The sequence below is a fragment of the Canis lupus genome, chromosome 14, assembly GCF_011100685.1.
Source record: "Canis lupus familiaris isolate Mischka breed German Shepherd chromosome 14, alternate assembly UU_Cfam_GSD_1.0, whole genome shotgun sequence".
Lineage (NCBI taxonomy): Eukaryota > Metazoa > Chordata > Mammalia > Carnivora > Canidae > Canis > Canis lupus.
The window spans coordinates 18,719,939-18,740,884 of NC_049235.1; the positions used below are offsets into that span (position 1 = coordinate 18,719,939).

A 20,946-nucleotide genomic window follows, 5' to 3' on the forward strand; every position below is an offset into this window, starting at 1 on the left:
TAGTGGAGAAAGTGGAGAGGCCAAAAGGAGTGGGTGGGAATGGGATGTGACCCTGTTTTACATGCACAGATTCTAGTTTATAAGTCAGAGGTGTGCAGGTAAATGAAACCAAAGTAAACTATTTTCTACTCTTCATTTATGGATATTTTTAGAAACTCCCTCCCGTCCTCAACTTGCAAGAATTAGAGGAGTACAGAGACAAATTGAAACAACAGCAAGCTGCAGTAAGTAAAAAACACCTTGCTTCCTGACATAAATGAAACAGCGAGGAAGTGTAATGTTTGCAGATTTTATGGTTTAACTTAACATGTTAAACAAATATTATTTAACATGACTCAGACTCAATGATACATTTATATAAGAATTGAATGCCTTTTCAGTTTCCCTCATGTTACCTTGGTATAGATTTGCTTCTAGAACTTAGAGTTTTTTTCTTTGGAATCCTGAATGTGATCAAAGGTTTTTGAACTTTTTTTTTTTTAGATTGCTAGGTAACTTTAGGCTCCTTATCATGCATGTATGACTTCCCTTCTCTAGTTTCTTATCTCAGAATAAAGGCCCCCATTTCTAGTTGAAATAGGCCCAAAGAGAAGAGAGAGTTAAGATTTAGAATGTCTCAATTGTAGTCACTGATTAATTGTGTGGCATTGGGAAAGTCACTTAGTTTTGTTAGATCTGTGAAGTGATGGGTTAGGCCTGCATTTTCTCAGATGCTGTAAAATTCTGTGATTCTGTGATTTGCCTTGCATTAGGCTGAGCTCCTTTCATAAAACTCAGACTATACTGTAGAAGATTAAATAATGTTAGTATGTGATCTTGTTAATTTTTTTTTAAATTTTTTTAATACTTAAGGAGAAGTAGTGGCTTATCTGTTTGAATTTAAGATGTAACTTTTAATAAAACATTTGACAAATAAAGGAAGATATACTTCTTCTTTTGTATTACACTCAGTGGTCTCAGTAGGTCCTGGGATCTCCCTGGGCATAACAGCAGTGGTGTGGGGAACGGACTTCACAGTAGAGGGTTGTGTGGTAAAAGTTTGTCATGCTTTTGGAGAACAAGATTTCGGTGGATGATGGCATCTTTTGCCTTCTGTTGGTTTCAGCGTGTTTACATATGTACCCATCTGTCTCTGTACTTGATGTGTGGTAGTATTCTTTAGGGAATGAGTCTCAGCACACGGGCCAGATAGCACAGTGACCTTTGGAATCTGGTAAGCCTGGACTCAAAACCCAGCCTTGCTGTAGGGGGCTGTGGGTCGGTTACTACTGTATGTAAGATTATTCATCTGGGAAATGAGGCACCCATTTTAATAGATTGTCAGGAGTACTAATTGAGATAATGGAGGGAAAGCACTTAGTATACTATTTGACACAGTGCAGACTAGCAACTATATTGACTACTTAAGTAGAAAACCCAGTTTTGGTAAAATTAGATCAGTTTCTGCCTATACATCTATGAAATTCATATCTATACAAATTCAAAGCAGTTAAGAAAATATGGAAGGATTAATGGAATAGTATGTATTGCTTTGTTCTCAGTTGCTTGGGGAAGGGGAAGGGAAACTCAACTAACTGAGTTTCCTGAGTAAAAATTCACTGAATGCTTTGGATGTGCCATGATGGTATCTATAGTACAGTCTAGTAGGTGCCCCTGAAACTGTGAAGTAAGAGCCTCATATTCAAAATCATTACAATTCTAACTTACATACACTAACATTTTTCATGGAATTGACCAAGGAAACCTCAGGTATGTTCATAGCATTCCAGAAAAACCCCTCAAGAAACACATTTTCAAGTTTTCAAAAGTAGAGGGCCAAATTACTGTTTGTCTTTGTATGTGGTATAAAGGATGTAAAGGGGTATAGGAAGTTCTGTTTCCCAGATACTGTCTCCATAAGTTCACTAATTATTTATCTTAGAGGTTCATCTTTTAAGAGTAAATTTTGTGCCCTTAAAGATCTTATACTTTTGTGTATGTTAGTAAATGATTCTCATATTATTAACAGTAATAATGACCATTTATTAAGTTTCTATTAAGGACCAAGTATTATGCTCTCTGTTGTATCTCTTTTACCAAGTTCATAGCACAGAGCATGCAAATATCTGCTGTAGAAGTTATTGGAAGACCTATGGAATATTCTTACAAAAATTTAAAATATAAAATGGAATAGGAAGTATGTGGCTTTTTCTTTTACTTCCTTTGTTTGAATGCATTTTTTATAGGTCTCTAAAAAAGTAGCAGATTTAATCCTTGAAAAACAGCCTGCTTATGTAAAGGTAGGATGATATTTGTCATTTCTAATAGTAAAATTTTTAAAATGCCTGAATGACTTACACTTGAAACTGTTGAAGTAATTCATTCTCTTGTCTATAGTTCTATAGCAACATATTGACTCTATTTGGGATGTGGGTGTGTGGGGCTATACAAAATGTTTTTCTCTCTCATTTGGGGGAATTTACCAAACAGAAGAAGTGAGGCTTTAGAATTGATTCTAAAGTAATCTTGGGACGCCTGGGTGGCTCAGTCAGTTAAGCGTCTGCCTTTGGCTCAGGTCAGGATTCTCAGACTGAGCCCCACATCAGGCTCACTGCTCAGTTAGGAGTCTGCTACTCCCTCTCCCTCTGCCGCTCCCCCTGGCTTGTGTTCTCTCTCCTGCTCTTTCTCTCTCTTAAATGAATAGATAAAATCTTTTTTAAAAAGTAATCTTTTTGATTTTTCCAAACTTTAGAAGGCCCAGTGAAAATTGCTTCTTTGTACTTTATAACATGTAGGTTATTAATAATGACTGCTCAATAGCAGTATAACAATCTGTATTTAAAATATAATAAAATTAGAATCTTCTTTTTTTTTTTTAATTTTTATTTATTTATGATAGTCACACAGAGAGAGAGAGAGGCAGAGACACAGGCAGAGGGAGAAGCAGGCTCCATGCACCGGGATCCCGATGTGGGATTCGATCCTGGGTCTCCAGGATCGCGCCCTGGGCCAAAGGCAGGCGCCAAACCGCTGTGCCATCCAGGGATCCCAATAAAATTAGAATCTTATAGCTGAATCTGTCTTTGCATCAGAAAACCAGAGATTCCAAAATCTATTGAAATACATGCCAGTGTTCAAATGAAGATGTTTGTTGTCAAAGCATCTTAGCAAACAGAAATCATACTTGTCATATCCTTGATTATTTTCTGAAGTTCTGTTGAGTAGAAACATTTTAATGGATATATTATTAGTATTTGCTTATGCCTATTTAAAGCAGGTTGGGTCTAGATTTCCTTATAAGCAATACTGACTAAATATTTTATCATATGTCATTGTGGAAATCATTTGAAAACAGTCATTTTAAATTATTTTGTGAAAGATATACCAACAGCTTTCAATTTGGGGTATCTTTGTTGCTTTGTTTTCCAAGCAGGCTTTTCTTTGAAACCCACTGAAATTTTTGTTAGAGTATCATATGAATAATAAAAATAAAATGCCTCCAACAATAACTTATACCTAATTTTTCCATAGGAACTTGAAAGAGTTACCTCATTGCAGACAGGTCTTCAGTTAGCTGCTGTTATCTGCACAAATGGGAGGAGGTATTGCATTTGATGAATATTTTGTTTTTTTAAGCTGGAAAACATTTCAAGAAAAATTGTGAAACTGTCATCAATAATGGATTTTTTATTATGACTATGGTTTCTAGAATATTGTTCATTAACTGAACATATATTATGATTTAAAAACTGCATTAAGAAGGTATGTGTGAAATGAAATGTCTGCAAATCTAATTATGGCTTTAACATATTACTGTTTTTATATTGTTTAGATTAGTGGTTCTCAAAGTATAAGGATCAGATTTTATTCTTTTTAAGTTCCAACTTACCACAGACTATTTTTGTAAAATGCAATAAAAACAATACTAAGAAAATAAAAAATAACCAAAGACATAGAGAATATAGTATCAATTGTTTTTATTAACTCATCAAACATAAAATTATTATGTCATTTTTTGCTCCAAGTGGTTTTTTAATACTTATTATCAATTTCTTACTTTTCTTGTGATGGATCAGTAATGGTTTGAAGATTGGCACCAGTCCACCCACCATGCTTTGAGTAATGCTGGTTGAGATTGAGCCGTTGAATAAATTTGTCAAATAGTAGTCACAATCCCTGATTTTAAGAGTAATTGAGGACACCACCTCATCGGTTGCCTAAATTGTTTTGTGTGAATAGTGTTCTTAATATAATAGAAAAATTTAAGTATTTCTTCTGTTTTTTTGCAGACACTTGAATATTGCCAAGGAAGGTTTCACTCAAGCTAGTTTAGGCCTTCTTGCAAATCAAAGGAAACGTCAGTTGCTGATTGGACTTCTGAAATCTCTGAGAACTATAAAAACATTGGTATATACAGGTTACTATTTAAAATTTAAAACCTAATTTTATGGTTGAAACGGATTTTACCTTTTTTTTTCCCCCCGCAGCAAAGAACCGATGTGCGCTTAAGTGAAATGCTTGAGGTAAGAAAACCAAGTTTGGAAATTTCGTGATCCTAGTACTATTAAATAGAAAAATTGTAGTGAAAAACAGTCAGATATGCATTTTTTCAAATTGCTACATGGTATAAAGAACATTTTGAGCCATGTAGAGCTATTTGCTCTAGAGCATTTTTCTGTTGACATAATATTTAATTTAGAAAAATTTATCTGGGGAAATATTTACTTTGTAGCAATGTGGGAATGTTAACTTCAGGAAGTTGATTGTATTTGCACTCAAATAGTAATAAAATTATCTTTTGTATCAAACAAATAGGGGTGAGTTAAGGAATATGTCATATTTGAGTTACGTTTGGTCTCTCATATATTTTTTTTTAATATTTTTTGGTCTCTCATATATTAATTGGTTTTCTGAGTGAGCCATCTGTTTTCTTTTTGATGCTTTCTTAACATTCTCTATGTACTTGTTTTATAAAGCATAATATAATATTTCCCATAATACTTGAGGTCCTTCAGGTAGGTACTTTGTCATCACCTCAGTATCCCCAGTGGTGTGAAGTGCATTTGTCCAATTATAGAGATGAGCCATAAGAAAAATCTTTTATGATTTTCAGTAATCACTGTGTACCTCTAAACTTAGATTTGAGAAATGCATATAAAAATTTCATTTGGCATTAAATTACAGCTTAGATGATAAAGACATTCCAAGGCATTAATGAATATTTCACTTTCTCCCATCCAAGTAATAACCAGGGTTGACCCTGCTTAGCTTCCAAGATCAGTTGAGAATGGGCACATGCAGGGTTGTATTTTAAAATATTTGTTGATTTCTTGGTGGTAGAACTCTTGAGTGTTGATTACAAGTGGAATTCATACTGGTTTGGAACATTTTTATATAAACATCACTGAAAGATATTAACAGTTAAAGAACACCCTCTATGTGAAACAGCTTATTATTTTGTGTAGGCTTTTTCCACATGTCATGGTCTTAGAGGGCTGTTACTGTGTATATGAATGAGCAGAATATTTTTTTCTATGTATATGTTTTAGGCTTGGTCTCTTTATATTTTATTATTTATCTATCATTGGTATCCTAAATTTTATTTAAGAGGAATTAAAATTTTCTGGTTCTGGAACTTTTGGATAGAGAATGAATGGAGATTCAGTTTCTTTAGAGGCTTTAGGAAAAATGTTTCCTTTCTAATGACTTCTGTTGTTATCTTAAGGAGGAAGACTATCCAGGAGCTATTCAGTTGTGCCTGGAATGTCAGAAAGCCGCTAGCACTTTTAAGCATTATAGTTGCATAAGGTAAGGTAATATAAAAATTGTAAAGCTGACTCTGTTGTCAGTTTTTAACATAAGAGATGTGTAACATAATGTTAATAAACATTGAAAATTAATGTTAAGTGCTGTGTTCTAGTTCAGCATTCTTGTTCATAAATGGGCAGTACAATGAAATTATAAATAATAATTCTTAAGGCATGAAAGATCAGATACTTTAATAATCATACCCCTTCTTTTCACCTCATTAAAACTCTTTTTTTTTCATATTCCTTACAATTTATAGAGTAGTAGAGAAGAATAAATTTATCTATTTATGTTTCTCTTGCATCTCTTGGGAATTTTTCCTCCTTAACTCTGCCAGCTTATAAATATTGAGAGTGTTACTGCAGTTTGTTTTTCAGAACCACATGGTTCAAGTGTTTGGCTTACCCTGATAAGAATTCTTTAGGAAAATTTAAGTGTGGTTTAATTTTATGTAATAATCATCTTTGTCATATTTAAGTGATTATGTATTTAATGTGTTATATCTTTTATTTAATTATTTATAAAGTGTACAATGTAAAAATGGCCAGGGCAGCCTTTGCTATTAGTTTTTATTAGTGGGTTTTTGGTCTGCTTCAAATGAAGGTTTTGGATTACTGGTGTTAGTCCCTTGGGGAGGCTCAATCCCCAGGTGTAATTTCCATCGTTCCTGTAAAACCATCTCAAGTAAGCATACAACCTAAGTAAAATCGTGTGCTTGTCAAGAAAATCTAGTTTCAAATGAAATTCATACCTATCCTAGAACATAGATAGCTCCTCGATCTCTCCTGTATGGAAATTCTGATAGTTAGTGAGCATGATGCACCCATATTGTAGATGTTGATTATTAGTACCTGAAAAATAAAAGAATTAGGGTAGACCAAAACATTAATACAGCTTTAATAAAATTTTTTCTTCTAATATACTCTCACATCATGGGTCTCTGCAAGATGTAGGATAAGAGATATCTATTTTCCCACTAGGAATGCTATTTAAATATTTATGGTATTTTTTTTCCTTCAGGGTCATGCATACTGAAGGAACACACTTTTTATTTGATTAGTAAATGCATAGTTGTATAATTCCAGTGATATTTTGTTTTTATCCATTGTAACAATGAGTGACTATCACTATTAAAGACTTGATTATGTTATTTAGATTTTTTAGATTGAGTAAATAGAGAATTAGCACTAATATGTGGAATGCATTTGAAAATTTCTAACAAGGGCCTTCTGGGTCCTGAAGAAACATAGCACGCATTTAGTTTGTTTTGTAGTGATAAATCAGTTACAGTGAGAACAGCTTATATATGACTGGGTAAACATAATTCAGGCAGTTATACGTTACTGAGTGCTTATTATATTCCAGGTGCTTTGCTTTGGAATTGGTTGAATAGTGATGAACTATACATAATGTAATCGTTAAAATCCTTGGTTTTCTAGATAATCTAAGTAATCTATCAAGAAGGGCTTGGATTGAAGAAAGCATAGGGGATGGTGGGATGGAGCTTTAGGGAGATGGGCGTTGAGCATACAGAGGAAGTATTGGGATGTAACTACTTTCAGGGTCAGAACTAAGAAGGACTTGAAGGAGGGGCATAGGAGTTAGCTAAGATAAGGGATGAGGGTGGTTGGTGGATAGGAGATGATGGGTATCATGATGAAGTCTTTGTTGCAGAGATAACAAGCAAAATGAGGACTGAAAATCTCTATTGGATTTATAACAGAGAAATCATAGCTGACTTTCTTGGGACAGATTTACTTGAAGTAAAAGTATTTCATTTGGCATTAAATTACAGTTTGGAGATAAATTTCATCTAAGTATAGGATGAAGAAATTTTATAGAGGGGAGATGTGGAATTGAGGGGGAAATCTGCATATTTGAAAATCTATGGGAAAATGAGAGGTTGAAAATACAATAGAGAATATAATGTTATGCTAAGGTTTGTAGGGGTAGAGTTGACTTTGAAAAGGTCACCTCTATTATAATAGGAAAGTATGAATGTGGAAAGTTGATGGCAGGAAATTGAGGTAGTGGGTGACATGTGTTGGCACTTTGGTTTTTCTCAATAATTAGAAACGTTGGCTATGCTAAAGTAATTATCTTAGTTGATGATAGTTAACTATACAAAATGTTTTTTAATGAAATTTTTATTTGGGCTTTTTAAAGGTAGCATGAAGTGGTTTCTAAGTACTTTCTCATTAATGTATATAGAGATATGTGGAAGAGCTGTAACTACAGTTATCTAAGCTGGTGAAAAGATTGAAATTGAAAAGATCTGGGCAGCCCCGGTGGCTCAGCGGTCTAGCGCCTCATTCAGCCCAGTGCACGATCCTGGAGATCCGGGATCAATTCCCACGTCGGGCTCCCTGCATGGAGCCTGCTTCTCCCTCTGCCTGTGTCTCTGCCTCTCTCTTTCTCTCTGCCCCTCATGAGTAAATAAATAAAATCTTAAAAAAAAAAAAAGAAATTGAAAAGATCTATAATGGTGACTTCAAGTAATAATTGTTTTATTTTACGCTTTTATTCCTACTTGGGAGAGCATGAGAAATTAGCTCACTTCTTGTAGGTAATGGGATAGAAGATATAGTGATAGACTTAGTTGACATGTGGGTCAGGTTGAACCCAAAAAATGAAAGGAATTCTATTCTGACTTCCTTTTCTGGTTTTATTATTTGATTGTACTTTTTAGGTTTTGTGCATTTATTTTCCCTTTTGCTCTTTTTCCTCTTGTCTTCTAAGTACAATACTGAACCTGCTTTTGAGCTCTCTGGTTCGGACTGTTCAGACATGATTCATCAACACTTTAAAAATTCATTTAATTTACCTAGAGCTGTGGAATTTAACCAAAGGCAAGATTTAATCTTTGCTTGGGCCTGTGTGAATCAGAGTGAAAAATGATTTGACAGTCTGGTCATCATAGGAATAGTAATTAATTACCAACTATTTATATTCTCAATTTCTTTAACATTTAAATTTATTTTCATTTCTGTTGATGATGACTAGAGAATCATGAAGTATTTTCCTTTTAGAAATGTCTGTAAGAGATCAATCCTTGATGCAGGGCATTTCTGGATTCTGGTGTAACTTAAAAAAATTTTTTTTAGGCAGGTTCATGTGCACAACGTACCTGCTTGTCCACTTCTTAATTTTTCCTATGTAGAGCATATGTTCCTCTTTTCTTTGCTAGTAACATTGTTCTTTTATTGGAAATAAGGGTTTTGGTAGATGGCAGAGATCCTGTGGTCTTAGGAGTAGATTACATGGGGCAACTGAGAGCTGACTTTTAAGATTCTAGGAGCAGGGAAAACAGAATTCATGTATTTCCTTCTTCATAAACAGCCCTTGACTGTAGGTCTCAAGTTATATGACTGGGTAGTTTAATACATAAAGTACCAAGTAATATGATGCCCCCTGTTGATTGAAAACTGAAAGAAAACTTGTACCTCTTCAGTACCTTGTATTTTCCTTGAGATAACAGTGTTTCAACATCTTTAATAAAAGATACTGTAGCACCAGTTTTGTTCACTTTTATAACTGACAGGGAACATTTTTACATTATTTGACATTTCTTGAGTTGATTGACAGAGTCATATATTTGGGATTCACTGGGAATAGGAATCAGCGTGTGTTTATTTAAAGTGTGTCTGCGAATGAAGTGTTTAATTTATTTTTCACTTGAAACTTATCTAAAGTAGTTTTAAGAAAAGTTATTTTTTAAAGTCAAAACTACTTTATTGTTTTTTATCTCATTTGAAATAAACTACTTGAGGGAATCTGAGAGCATTCTGGATTATGCACTGAAAAGTTTATATACCACCAGAACTGGAATATCTGTTGAGTACTATACTTTAGCATAGACACTTAATTTAATGTCTCATGATCTTCAAAATACCTTTTTTCCCCCTCAGAATATGAATTTAGCAGTTGAATACAAATTGTAGGTTATAAAACTTCTTTGAATCATAAAATAGTGAACACAGCTTTATGGAAAAAAATACAACAATACTAGGAACTATGTATACTTCCTCTGTTGCCCTTGATTCCTTTCTAGTAAGACCTCATGCTCTGTCTTTATCTGGGTTCAGGGAACCTAGGAACCTTGCCTGGGATAGTGTTTGAGTGGTTAAGTGTTTTGGCTGGGTCACCAGCCCAGCTAGCTAGACCCGTAAGTAGATCTGGAGTCCTTATTGTGCCATTTGCATCAGCCAAATTATTGACAGCATGCTATTCACAAACTGCCTGCACTTCTTATCTTCTATTTTAATTTTTTTTTCTGTCTCCTGCCCCCATGCTGCACCATTTTGAAATAATGTAAAGTAAAATGTACTGATGGCAAAACATAATATTTAAACAAAAGTGTCTTAAACAAAAGAAGTTTCTTTCTGCCTTACCCACCATTCTCTTTCCTACTCGCTGGAGTAAGACACTTTCGCAGCTTATTAGTTGTTTGTAGATAGTTGTTGATTCTCTGTTTACTCCTCATATTAAAATACCAGTAAGAGATAGGAATTTGGTATACTTTCTTTTACTTTTCTGTCTTCCAGGATATGTTAGTGAAACTTATTTTTACTTGGTCAAGTTTATAACGTTTATATTCTTTTTGCAGCTATAATTAAATCTTCGATGTTTTCTCAGTAGGTTACTTCTAAAAAAAATTAACCTAATAGAAATTGTATTTACTAAATCATGATTATATAAATATTATCTGCAGGACTAAGTAGAGTGATTGGACTTATAAAAAAAGAAAAGTAATCCTTTGTCTACATGAAAATCAAAATCCATTAGTGTTTGTTTTAATTTATTGAACATTTTTCACCTTTTTATAAAGATTTTATTTATTTATTCATGAGAGAGAGAGAGAGAAAGAGAGAGGCAGAGAGAGAGAGAGAGAGAGGCAGAGACACAGGCAGAGGGAGAAGCAGGCTCCATGCAGGGAGTCCAACATGGGACTTGATCCCTGGTCTCCAGGATCACACACTGGGCTGAAGGCGTCGCTAAACCGCTGAGCCACCTGGGCTGCCCCATTTTTCACCTTTTTTAGGTCCTACTCAATTGCTGTCATTTCTATAATGTTTCCTTTTTTAAAAATATGTTCCTTTGTCTTGTTTTGTTAAAGTTTTATTACAGTTATCTCTTTGAAAATTTTTTTTGAAATGGGAAATGTGGGGGATCAATTTTCATATTTTGAAATGATGTTAATTTAATCCATACTCATGATTGAAAGAAAAATTATTTTTTCCTTAGAAATTGGAATGCATTGCTCAGTTGTTTTCTAGCCTTTCACTTGTAGGACAGGGTCAGATGCTATTCTTATTCTCTATAAATAGTGTTTTTTTTTTTTTTTAAGAAATTTTAAGGATTTTTCTCTTTTTATTTGGTGTTCTGAAATTTCACCAGTTGTTTAGGAAAGTTAACTGTGTCAGACTCTTTACTCCTAGATGATGAGACAAGAATGAAGTATTATTTAATCCTTATCTGCATGAGATGCTGTGTTACTTGTTATACCAAGAGCTTTTGAAATGCATTTGTTCTCTAGGAGCTTATAATAACAGTCAGTTAACAGGCAGGACTGTGGAATAATATGCCAGTTAAGAGCACAGAATATATAAACAAAAGGACATCAGAAGTGTTCCTGCTGTGAATGGCTTGCTTCTTATACTCCTACAGGAATGGAAATATTGACACGTATAAGAGTGTGAATAGCAGCTAGACACTTAGCTTTGACAGCATTGACTGACTGTACAGTAATTCTAAATTAGATTTTAATTAGGTTTTTTTTCACTAAAGCTTTTATTTTTTAGCTTTTAAAAATTGAATCATGATGGTGGTGATAGTGTTGATGGTTGTGATAATATTTAACATTTTTTGAACTTTTCTTTGTGTCAAGCACTGTAGTAATCACTTCCCTTCCCTTTTCTTATTTGGTATTGATAAAATAGTCCACAGAGGTATTATTATTGTCTCTATTTTATAGATGAGGAAATTGATGCTTTGTAAAATAAGTGGCAGAGCCAGGTTTTAAACTTAGGTCTCTTGGAATGCAGAGCTTGTTGCTTTTAACCACTACTACGCTATACAATGATGTAGTAACTATTACGTACTTCAGAAGCTCTGCCTTAGGAGGCCAATTTTTATTAATCTGCTTTAGTAGCTGAGTTAATTGCATTTTTTTCCCAAACCTTTTTCTACCAGTTGTATTTGTTACTGGAATTATGTTAAGTAAATAAATTAATGAAATGAAATAGATTGTTGAAAGTAGATGAGACAATTCATAAAAATTGGGGGATAGACGGTAACTAAATGTGATTTGATATATGGATTGTTTTGCATTTATCTTTAAGTTCCTACCTTATCACAGAGAAACTGAAACTTGAAGTTTTAGACAATTTATGTGTGATTTGGCTCACATAAAAACAAAAGTTGAAACTCCACTCAAGTGAGAAGATTTTGGGTCTACATCAGAGATGGGTAAATGAAGTACATTATACAATTTTAGTTAAAACATTCACTATACATGTAAACAGATATGCACACACTACGTAGAAATATTTTTGTTTTAACTTTGATTAACTGACCAAATGAAAGGTCTGCTGAACTTGAGCACAGGGTGGGCAAACTGTCTTTAAAGAGCCAAATAGTAAATATCTTAAGCTTTGTGGGCAGTGAGGTGCCCTTACTTCAACTGTTCTTCAACACCTTCAACTGTTCAGCTCTCCCCTGGCAGCCTGAAAGCAGCCATAGACAATATAAATAAGTTTGTGTGGCTGTGTTCCAATAAAACTTTATTTAGAGATATAGACTGTTGGCTAGATTTGGCTCCTGGGCCTGATACTCTGCTCTTGAATTATAATTCATAAAGTTTGAAAATGTTTTGAACATCTGTAGTATTAAGTAGTGGACTCTGATTTCTGAGCAGAGTAGGAACAGAACTCTGGGTAGATTCAGAGTGATCTTAGGAGTTCTTTTATAGTCTATTAGTGGTTAGAAGGACCATGTGGACCCTTGATGGTATCTCACCGTTGTTGGTCTAGCTTCAAAGTGTTTGAAAGTCAGGTTTTCTCTGAAGTATGTTAATAAACTCTCTGCTAGCTGTGCCTAGATTGAAACCACTGGAATAGATCTCTGATCTAAATACCTGCAATATCCAGGGTCAATTAACATATAGTATAAACTTGGGAGTATAAATTTTACTTAAGATAATTTCATAAGTTTTAGCACTCTATTGAATCATATACAAAGTGTAGTAATTGGGTAACTGATATTTAGCATATAATAGAATCTTGAAAATTTAGAGTGGGAAGCGACCCTTTGGATCTAGCACTCTTTTGTATAGGAAACTTATGCCCAGGAATATTAAGAGACTTAAATCACATGACTCATTAATAACAGACCAGGGAAAGATCATTAAGATGTTAATTATTTCTATACCATGTTGTCTTCCTATATGGTCAAATTTGTACAAAATTTTGATTTATATGCAACCTTTTCAGGACTCATTTTATGAGTGTATATGTCCTAGATCAGCTATTTAAAAGAAGAATATTAGTTATTTATGGATGTATTATATGTAATATCTTCTATAGTGATGTTAAAAATGCCCCCTAGGGACACCTGGGTGGCTCAGCGGTTGAGCCTCTGCCTTTGGCTCAGGGTGTGATCCCTGGATTCGGGATCAAGTCCCACATCGGGCTTCCTGCATGGAGCCTGCTTCTCCCTCTGCCTGTGTCTTTGCTTCTCTCTCTCTCTGTCTCTCTCTGTCTCTCATGAATAAATGAATAAAATCTTTTTTAAAAAATGCCCCCCAAAATTGTTTGATTAATTCTATTCAGCTTGCAAATAGCCTTTAGCAGCTTTTAGCCTTCAATCTTAGAACTGGTAATTTTTTTTACTGTATTGTAGCTTTTATTTATCCAAATGTTTATGAGCAGATCCTTTTAGCATACTTTGTTTTTTTTTTTTTTTTAGCATACTTTGATTAACTGACTGAAATGCCTTGAATTTGTGTTGCTCTAAATGATGGCTAAAGGTTTCTTTGAAGGCTGTATAGTCAGTATATATACTCCTTAATCATATAATTTTTATATATGTATTTTCAATTAGTGGTAACTCGTCAAAATGCAGTTGTAGATTTTGAAAGCATTTTTTTTAGTGGGAGGGTGGAGAAAGAGGTGGGGGAGGGGCACTGGGAGAGGGTGAGAGAATCATAAGCAGGCTCCACACCCAGTGTGGAGTCTGACACAGGGCTTGATCTTACAACCCTGAAATCATGACCTGAGCAAAGATCAAGAGTGGAATACTTAACCAAGTGAGCCACCCAGGTGCCTCTTGAAAGCATTTTAAAGCCCAAATGTTTGATTTATAGATTTTATATTTAAAGTGTTATACATGCTCTTTACATTGCCATGTTTACATTAACTTTTTTTTTTTTTAAAGATTTTATTTATTTACTCATGAGAGACACAGAGAAAGAAGCAGAGCCATAGGTAGAGGGAGAAGAAGGCTCTCTGCAAGGAGCCTGATGTGGGACTCAATACTGGACCCTGGGGTCATGTCCCAAGCCAAAGGCAGACACTCAGCCGCGGAGCCACGGTGTCCCTTTACATTAACTCTTAATACATAGGGTATAGAATCATTTTAACCATAAATAATACAGGCAGTAAAACTATCCAGATTTGTGATAATTTTATAAATACTATAAAATTTATATTATTTACTATAAAATAGTTTTATAAAAACTATTTTTTTCAATTGAGTTGAAGAAACCATTACTCTCAACTGTGAGTAAGCTTAGATATATTTCTTTTTCACCAAACTCAAGATACTTCCTGTTGGAATATGCTTACCAGTTCTAACTTACTTATTAATCCAGGTATTCTTGCCTTTCTATATCTGTATCTCTATCTTCAGCCTTCGGTGAACTTCTCAGCCCTATATGATAGAGGAGTAGAACTGCTTTAGTTCTGCTTAACTGTCTTTTCCTCTTGTTAAGGCACCTGTAGACCCAGTTTAGGAAAGTTCTTTTTCTTCTAAAACATTCTTCTTTCTCTTTTTCTATCTCTGTAGTTTTATTTATTGAGGTAGAAAATAGGAGCTAAAGGAATGTGATGGGAAAATTTTACCCTTTTTGTTTAAAGTGCAAATTTGACTCAGCAGTGAGTCAGACAGTGAGTTTAGTTAGTCCTGGGGAATCTTGGAGAATAAGCCAGTCTGCTTAGGGAGACGGTCACAGATATTTGGGATGCTGGAAACAGAGCATTGTGAAACTGAGCGGAACAGTCTACAGGGGAAGACTTCCCAGAAAAGATGACATTAGGATGGACCTGAAAATACAGATGGACATTTGCGAGTAAGAAATGGAGAAAATATGTTCTGGTTCTCATGAACCTTATATACAAGAACAGAGTGTGTGAGGTCTGGGGTTGTTAGGGGAATTGCATCTAGTCTAGATGACGAAAATGTAGGCACTCTCACAGTTGAGAGTAATGATTTCTTCAACTCCTCAATTGAAAAAAATAGGTTTTACTGTTTATAAAATTATCATGAATCTGGATGGTTTTACTGCCTATATTATTTATGGTTAAAATGATTCTGTACCCTAGGTATTAGTTAATGTAAAGGGACACCATGGCTCAGCAGCTGAGTGTCTGCCTTTGCTTGGAAGGTAGTATTTCATGTCATTGTTAAGAATCTTGATGCTGTACTAATTTGGGGCTTTACCTTTGGTTTATTGGGGGGAGCCACCAAAGGTTTTAAAGCAGTGGAATAATACGAATTTATTTCTGCTTTCATTAAGAGCTGGAAACTCAGATGTCTTTAGGGACCAGGCAGGTAACTTTTTTTTTTTTTTTTTTTCCAAGCAGGTAACTTATATGAAGCTGACAGATATTAGATAGCAGGAAATGGTCAGGCCCACAGAACTAGTCAGGCCTGACTGAAGCCTTTCACATATAAGTTGGGGAAAACTATGTCTGCCGGGTCAAACAGAATATTGACCAAATCCAATCTGAAATGAAGACCCTGCTCAGAGTTATCCCTGAGAGCTTTTTGGAAGATGTTACACAATGTTTGGTATATAGTAGGTTGATGGTGTTTGTCAAATAAATGGCTGATGGATTGAAGGGTGGGTGTGGGTGTTGTGCAAGATTCATTAGGAGGCCATTAAGATAATTCAAGCAAAAGGTACTAACGCTTGAGTTAGGACACACAGTTGAGAAAGAAGCATAGGTAGATATGAGAAATACTGAAAGGGTAGAACTGTCAGATTTGATTACCAGTTAACACATGAAGAGAGGGAAGAATTAAAGATGACACAGAGTTTTCCAGCTTATATCGAATGGGTGGTGATGATGTGAATCAAAAGAGGGAGAAGGGGGGATCCCTGGGTGGCGCAGCGGTTTGGCGCCTGCCTTTGGCCCAGGGCGCGATCCTGGAGATCAGGGATCGAATCCCACATCGGGCTCCCGGTGCATGGAGCCTGCTTCTCCCTCTGCCTTTGTCTCTGCCTCTCTCTCTCTCTCTCTCTCTCTCTCTCTCTCTGACTATCATAAATAAATAAAAATTAAAAAAAAAAAGAGGGAGAAGGTGGGAGAAAGAACAACTGCAGGAGAAGATACTATTTTGGGGGGAAGAGGTGGAGGTGAGGAATGTTTTAATTCTTTCTAAGTGCCAAGGTACTTATCATGACTATCATTTTTGGTATATTATTTTGGGGCCTTTAAGTCTCATTCTCATTCTTCAATCATTCATCCATTGTTCTTTGAACAGAAATTATCCCAGAATCTTTTTTAGGTTTTTAAAATTTTTTTAAAGGAAAATCTCAGTTCTGCCTACAAGTATTCCCTTAACCTCTATCTGTGGCTATGGCTATTTTTCAGGCATAAACCCTGAGATACCTTAATTTTTCCGATAAGATATCAACCCGACACTGTTGATTGTCAAACTTCATACTTTTGTTTACTCTCAGTTTTTACTAGAGTAGTCTCCAATTCTCAACCTTAATCAAAAGTGTGCTTATGATAAATAGTATTTGTAGCAAATTGTCTAATTCCAACATAGTTTGGGCATATATCACTGAGACCATCAAAAAATGGATTACTTGTATTATTAGTTTTACTTTTCTGATACATTGCTTTTTATGTATCTACATCTGTATCTACATGTATCTACATGAAATAACACCAGAGGGATGATATTTCCTTAGCTTGCATTAAAGGTTTTATAAGAAGCAAATGCAAGGAATCCATGAATCCATCATTATATATTTTATAAGACTATTGTCAAGGGTGTTGTGCATTAGGAGATAAAAAGTCATTGTACCCTTTTCTAGGACTCTGGTAAAATATTCTCCCAGAACTTCAATGCCAACAAAAGTGATTTTTGTTTCCTTGGGCTTTTTTGTTTTGTTTATCCCTTGAGTGCTGGTATGTTTTGATATTATGGATACTGAATTATGTTGGACCCTTCCTGTTTGTTTTGGCTGCTAGGACCTTGAGAGTCAAGTTTATAAACAGTTGTAAAAAATACCTGGTATAATTATACTTTTCACTTGTTCTATTTGGTTTTAGTTTGTTTTAATTTTGTTGTTAGAATATTTTCTCTTGATTGTATTTATTTTGTTAGCTATCACAGGTCCTTTCTAGTAATTAGATACTATAATTCAAATAATATTGGTTCTAGTTTTTAATTTTTTTAACTGACCTAGGGAAATTAAAGGGAACAAAGGCAGATTCAACAACTAAGTACATTTTTCAAAGTGAACATAGTTGTTTAATTATAACCCAGAAATGCAAATAGAACATTTCTGTTATCCCAGAAACTTCCTTCATGCCCAATCCCAGTCATTTTTCTTCCAAGATAACCCCTGTTGTAGCTTCTGTCACCAAGTTAGTTTTGCCTGGTTTGAACACCATATAAGTGGTATCATATACTGACTTCTATATAGTAGACTTCTTTTTTTTTTTTTCTAAATTTTGGTTTGTTTTTTTTTTTTAAGATTTTTATTTATTTATTTTATGATAGTCACACACTGAGAGAGAGAGAGAGAGAGAGAGAGAGAGAGGCAGAGACACAGGCAGAGGGAGAAGCGGGCTCCATGCAGGGGGCCCAATGTGGGACTCGATCCCAGGTCTCCAGGATCACGCCCTGGGCCAAAGACAGGCGCTAAACTGCTGCGCCACCCAGGGATCCCCGATAGTAGACTTCTTTTGTCCAATATGTTTTTGAGGTTCAGGTGATACATTTTAATTGCTATAGTGTTTCATCATATAAATATGTCACACTTCATTTAATTGTTCATAAACAATTGTGTTTCTTTAAGTTTTGCCTGTTACAAGTAATGCTGCAAGAGTTGTGTATGCATTTCTGTAAGATATGTATCTAAGACTCCTGGAATGTAGAATAAATATATATTGAGTTTCAGTGTTAGAGTTTTTCAGAGGTTGTATCAATTTCCCCTTCCTCCAACTTTGAATTCAGTGTTTCATTTGTCCTGCATCCTTGCCAACATTTGTTGAAGTCATTTTTTTTTAATTTTTAAAAAATATTTTTAGCCATTCTGATTGTTTGTTATGTCTTCTTGTAGTTTCAGTTTGCATTTTTTGAATGCCCAGTTGGAGTACCTAGTATATATTTACTGGCCAATCAGATATCTCCTTTGTCAAGTATCTGTTCAGGCATTTTGCATTTTATTTTTATTCTTGTTATGTTGATCTGTTTGTGTATTCTTCTGTTTGTACCATGCTATCTATTTTAGTATATGTCCACCAACATTGTTTTTCAGATATTCCTACCTATTCTTAACCATTTGAGTTTCGACATAAATTTTAGAAGCAGCTTGACAGTTTTCATATACACATACAAAGCAAAACTGGCCAGAATTTTAATTAAAATTTCAGTTATTCTAGAAGATCATTTTGACGAGAACTGATATCAATGATATTACAGGTTATAGTTTATTTAAATGGTATATATCTTCATATATTTATGTCTTGTTTTAGCTCAATTTTGTATTGTATATTTTAAATTAGATTTATTCCTTGGTATTTGTTTTTTTTTTAAATGACATCTTAAAAATATTCGTCCTCTAATTTTTTGTTCTTAGTATATAGAAATTGATTTTACTTTTGAAATTGTACTTTTTATCTATATTATGCTTTTTAATCTTTAAAACTTGCTATCAATTTTGAATTCTTGAATTCTTAGTTTTTATCTATAGATTCTTTCAGAGTTTCTACCTATACAATTTTGCTTCTAGTAATGACTCTTATTCTTTTCTAATTCTTTTCCTTTCATTTTTCTTGCTTTATTGCACTGTCTGTAGGATCAGCATATTTTACTGTTCATACTATTTGTGAATTTATGAATTTTTTATTCAGCTAGTATATATATATATATATCCCTTAGTTTGTCCTTAAAGATAGTCACATCTAACTCTGTTTTGTTTGATAGTGAATTGAATTCAAAGCTTCAAGATACTTTAGAACAAATTGAGGTAAGAAGGATTAATTACGTCATAAGTTAAAATGGTTTTCTCTTTTCAGAGGTTTTTGAAAAGTACATATGCGTCTTATGTTTTGATTTTTGTGTTATCACCAGTGTTATAGATCACAGCACTTTATTGTTTTTTATTTGGGATATCTGTGCATGATCAAGTTAATGTTAATCTACTTATAAACTCAGTAATACTTTTGGAGTTATGCGATCTGAAAATGGCATTTTGTTTCTAAAAACACCATATCCAGAAAGATCCCCAAACTGTTAGTCATACATATATTTTCATGTAAATTATAGCCAAAACATTTACCATGTATTGATTATTTTTTGATTATTAACTTTTTTAGTTCAGTGAGCTAATTTGTTTAAAAATGATTCTTGGCCAATGAACCTTCCTAAATTCCTAAACCTTCTAATAAATGGAAAGGAAAAGATATGTCATTATGAGCAGGAAGTCTTGCTTTCCTCCTGCATTTATTCACAGTTCATCTCTTTCCTTGGCAATCTTTGAAAAGCAGAGTATTAATTCTAATAAATGTAATAATTATTTGTTATTTTCTAATATTTTATAATTTTCTAGATGAGAATACTTATAAAAATTGAAGTTGGACTTTCAAATGACCTTTTGTGAAAGTAGTTTTTCATCATAAATGCAATTATTTACTGATTGTGAGAATGACAATTTATTTGATAAAGATAATGCTTTGAAAATCCCTTAAGTAAATAAACACTTGAATATTGAAGACTTTCTTTTGAAAGCTCAGTACTTCTTTATTCTCAATATACAATATTATTCTGTGCTTATGTAGAGAATCATTATTTTGAAATGAAATAGTTGAAATAGAAATCCTTAAACAAAGTTGGTGCTTATGTAGAGAATCATTATTTTGAAATGAAATAGTTGAAATAGAAATCCTTAAACAAAGTTGGTGCATATGCACTTAGACATATAAGGTCAATGTAGTATCATTGTGAATTACTTTTCAGTGATTATAGAAGGGCTATTATTATTTTTTAGTAGTCCTACAAATTCAGTTCATATAGTTGTAAGATTTTAGCAGATGCTTGAGGAAACATAAAGTAAAAATAAAAAATAAAATTCCATTAGTAACTATTATTCTGTGTCCCTTGAAACACAGGCATGGGTCTTTAGATACTCATATATTAATAACATCTTAGTAAATCTGATTATAGTTGGTAATACATGAGAATTATAATCTATTTTTATTTAAATTTGTTTTTGACTGTTAAGTCTAGTGTGAGAGTAAATGTCTTTAGATATTAATTAAAAGTGACAAATTAGTCTCAACAGTTTCTTCTCATTGCCTTGAATACATAATTCCTTAACTGCCTCTTGCCTTCTCTCTTAATTCCATAGGAACAGTTGGATGTAGCTCTTTCCAAAATCTGTAAGAATTTTGACATTAACCATTACACTAAGGTTCAACAAGCTTATCGACTTCTTGGAAAAACACAGGTTAGTTTTGAAAGAATGTTTGCTTTTTTTTTTTTTAATTGGGAATCTGTTGATCTTTATGAATGCTCAGATCTGAGTATTACTAATGTAGCATCCTTAAAAAGTTTCATTTAACAAAGTACATTTTAATGCCATATTAATATAGATTCACATAGTCTCAGTATATGGACTATGATTGACACATTACAGAA

The 20,946-nt window shown here is 33.8% G+C and overlaps 1 protein-coding gene across 4 annotated transcripts in view; it reads left to right on the top strand.

Annotated features, from left to right (window-relative positions):
- VPS50 (VPS50 subunit of EARP/GARPII complex) overlaps positions 1 to 20,946 on the top strand; it is a 132,521-nt gene that overhangs the window by 23,714 nt on the left and 87,861 nt on the right. For all 4 annotated transcript variants that reach the window (XM_038556829.1, XM_038556832.1, XM_038556830.1 and 1 more), the window contains 8 exons: positions 153 to 224; positions 2,226 to 2,279; positions 3,511 to 3,581; positions 4,269 to 4,386; positions 4,467 to 4,502; positions 5,705 to 5,787; positions 19,234 to 19,276; positions 20,657 to 20,755. In XM_038556829.1, the coding sequence (XP_038412757.1) occupies positions 153 to 224; positions 2,226 to 2,279; positions 3,511 to 3,581; positions 4,269 to 4,386; positions 4,467 to 4,502; positions 5,705 to 5,787; positions 19,234 to 19,276; positions 20,657 to 20,755 (576 nt within the window). The remainder of the gene's footprint in view (positions 1 to 152; positions 225 to 2,225; positions 2,280 to 3,510; positions 3,582 to 4,268; positions 4,387 to 4,466; positions 4,503 to 5,704; positions 5,788 to 19,233; positions 19,277 to 20,656; positions 20,756 to 20,946) is intronic.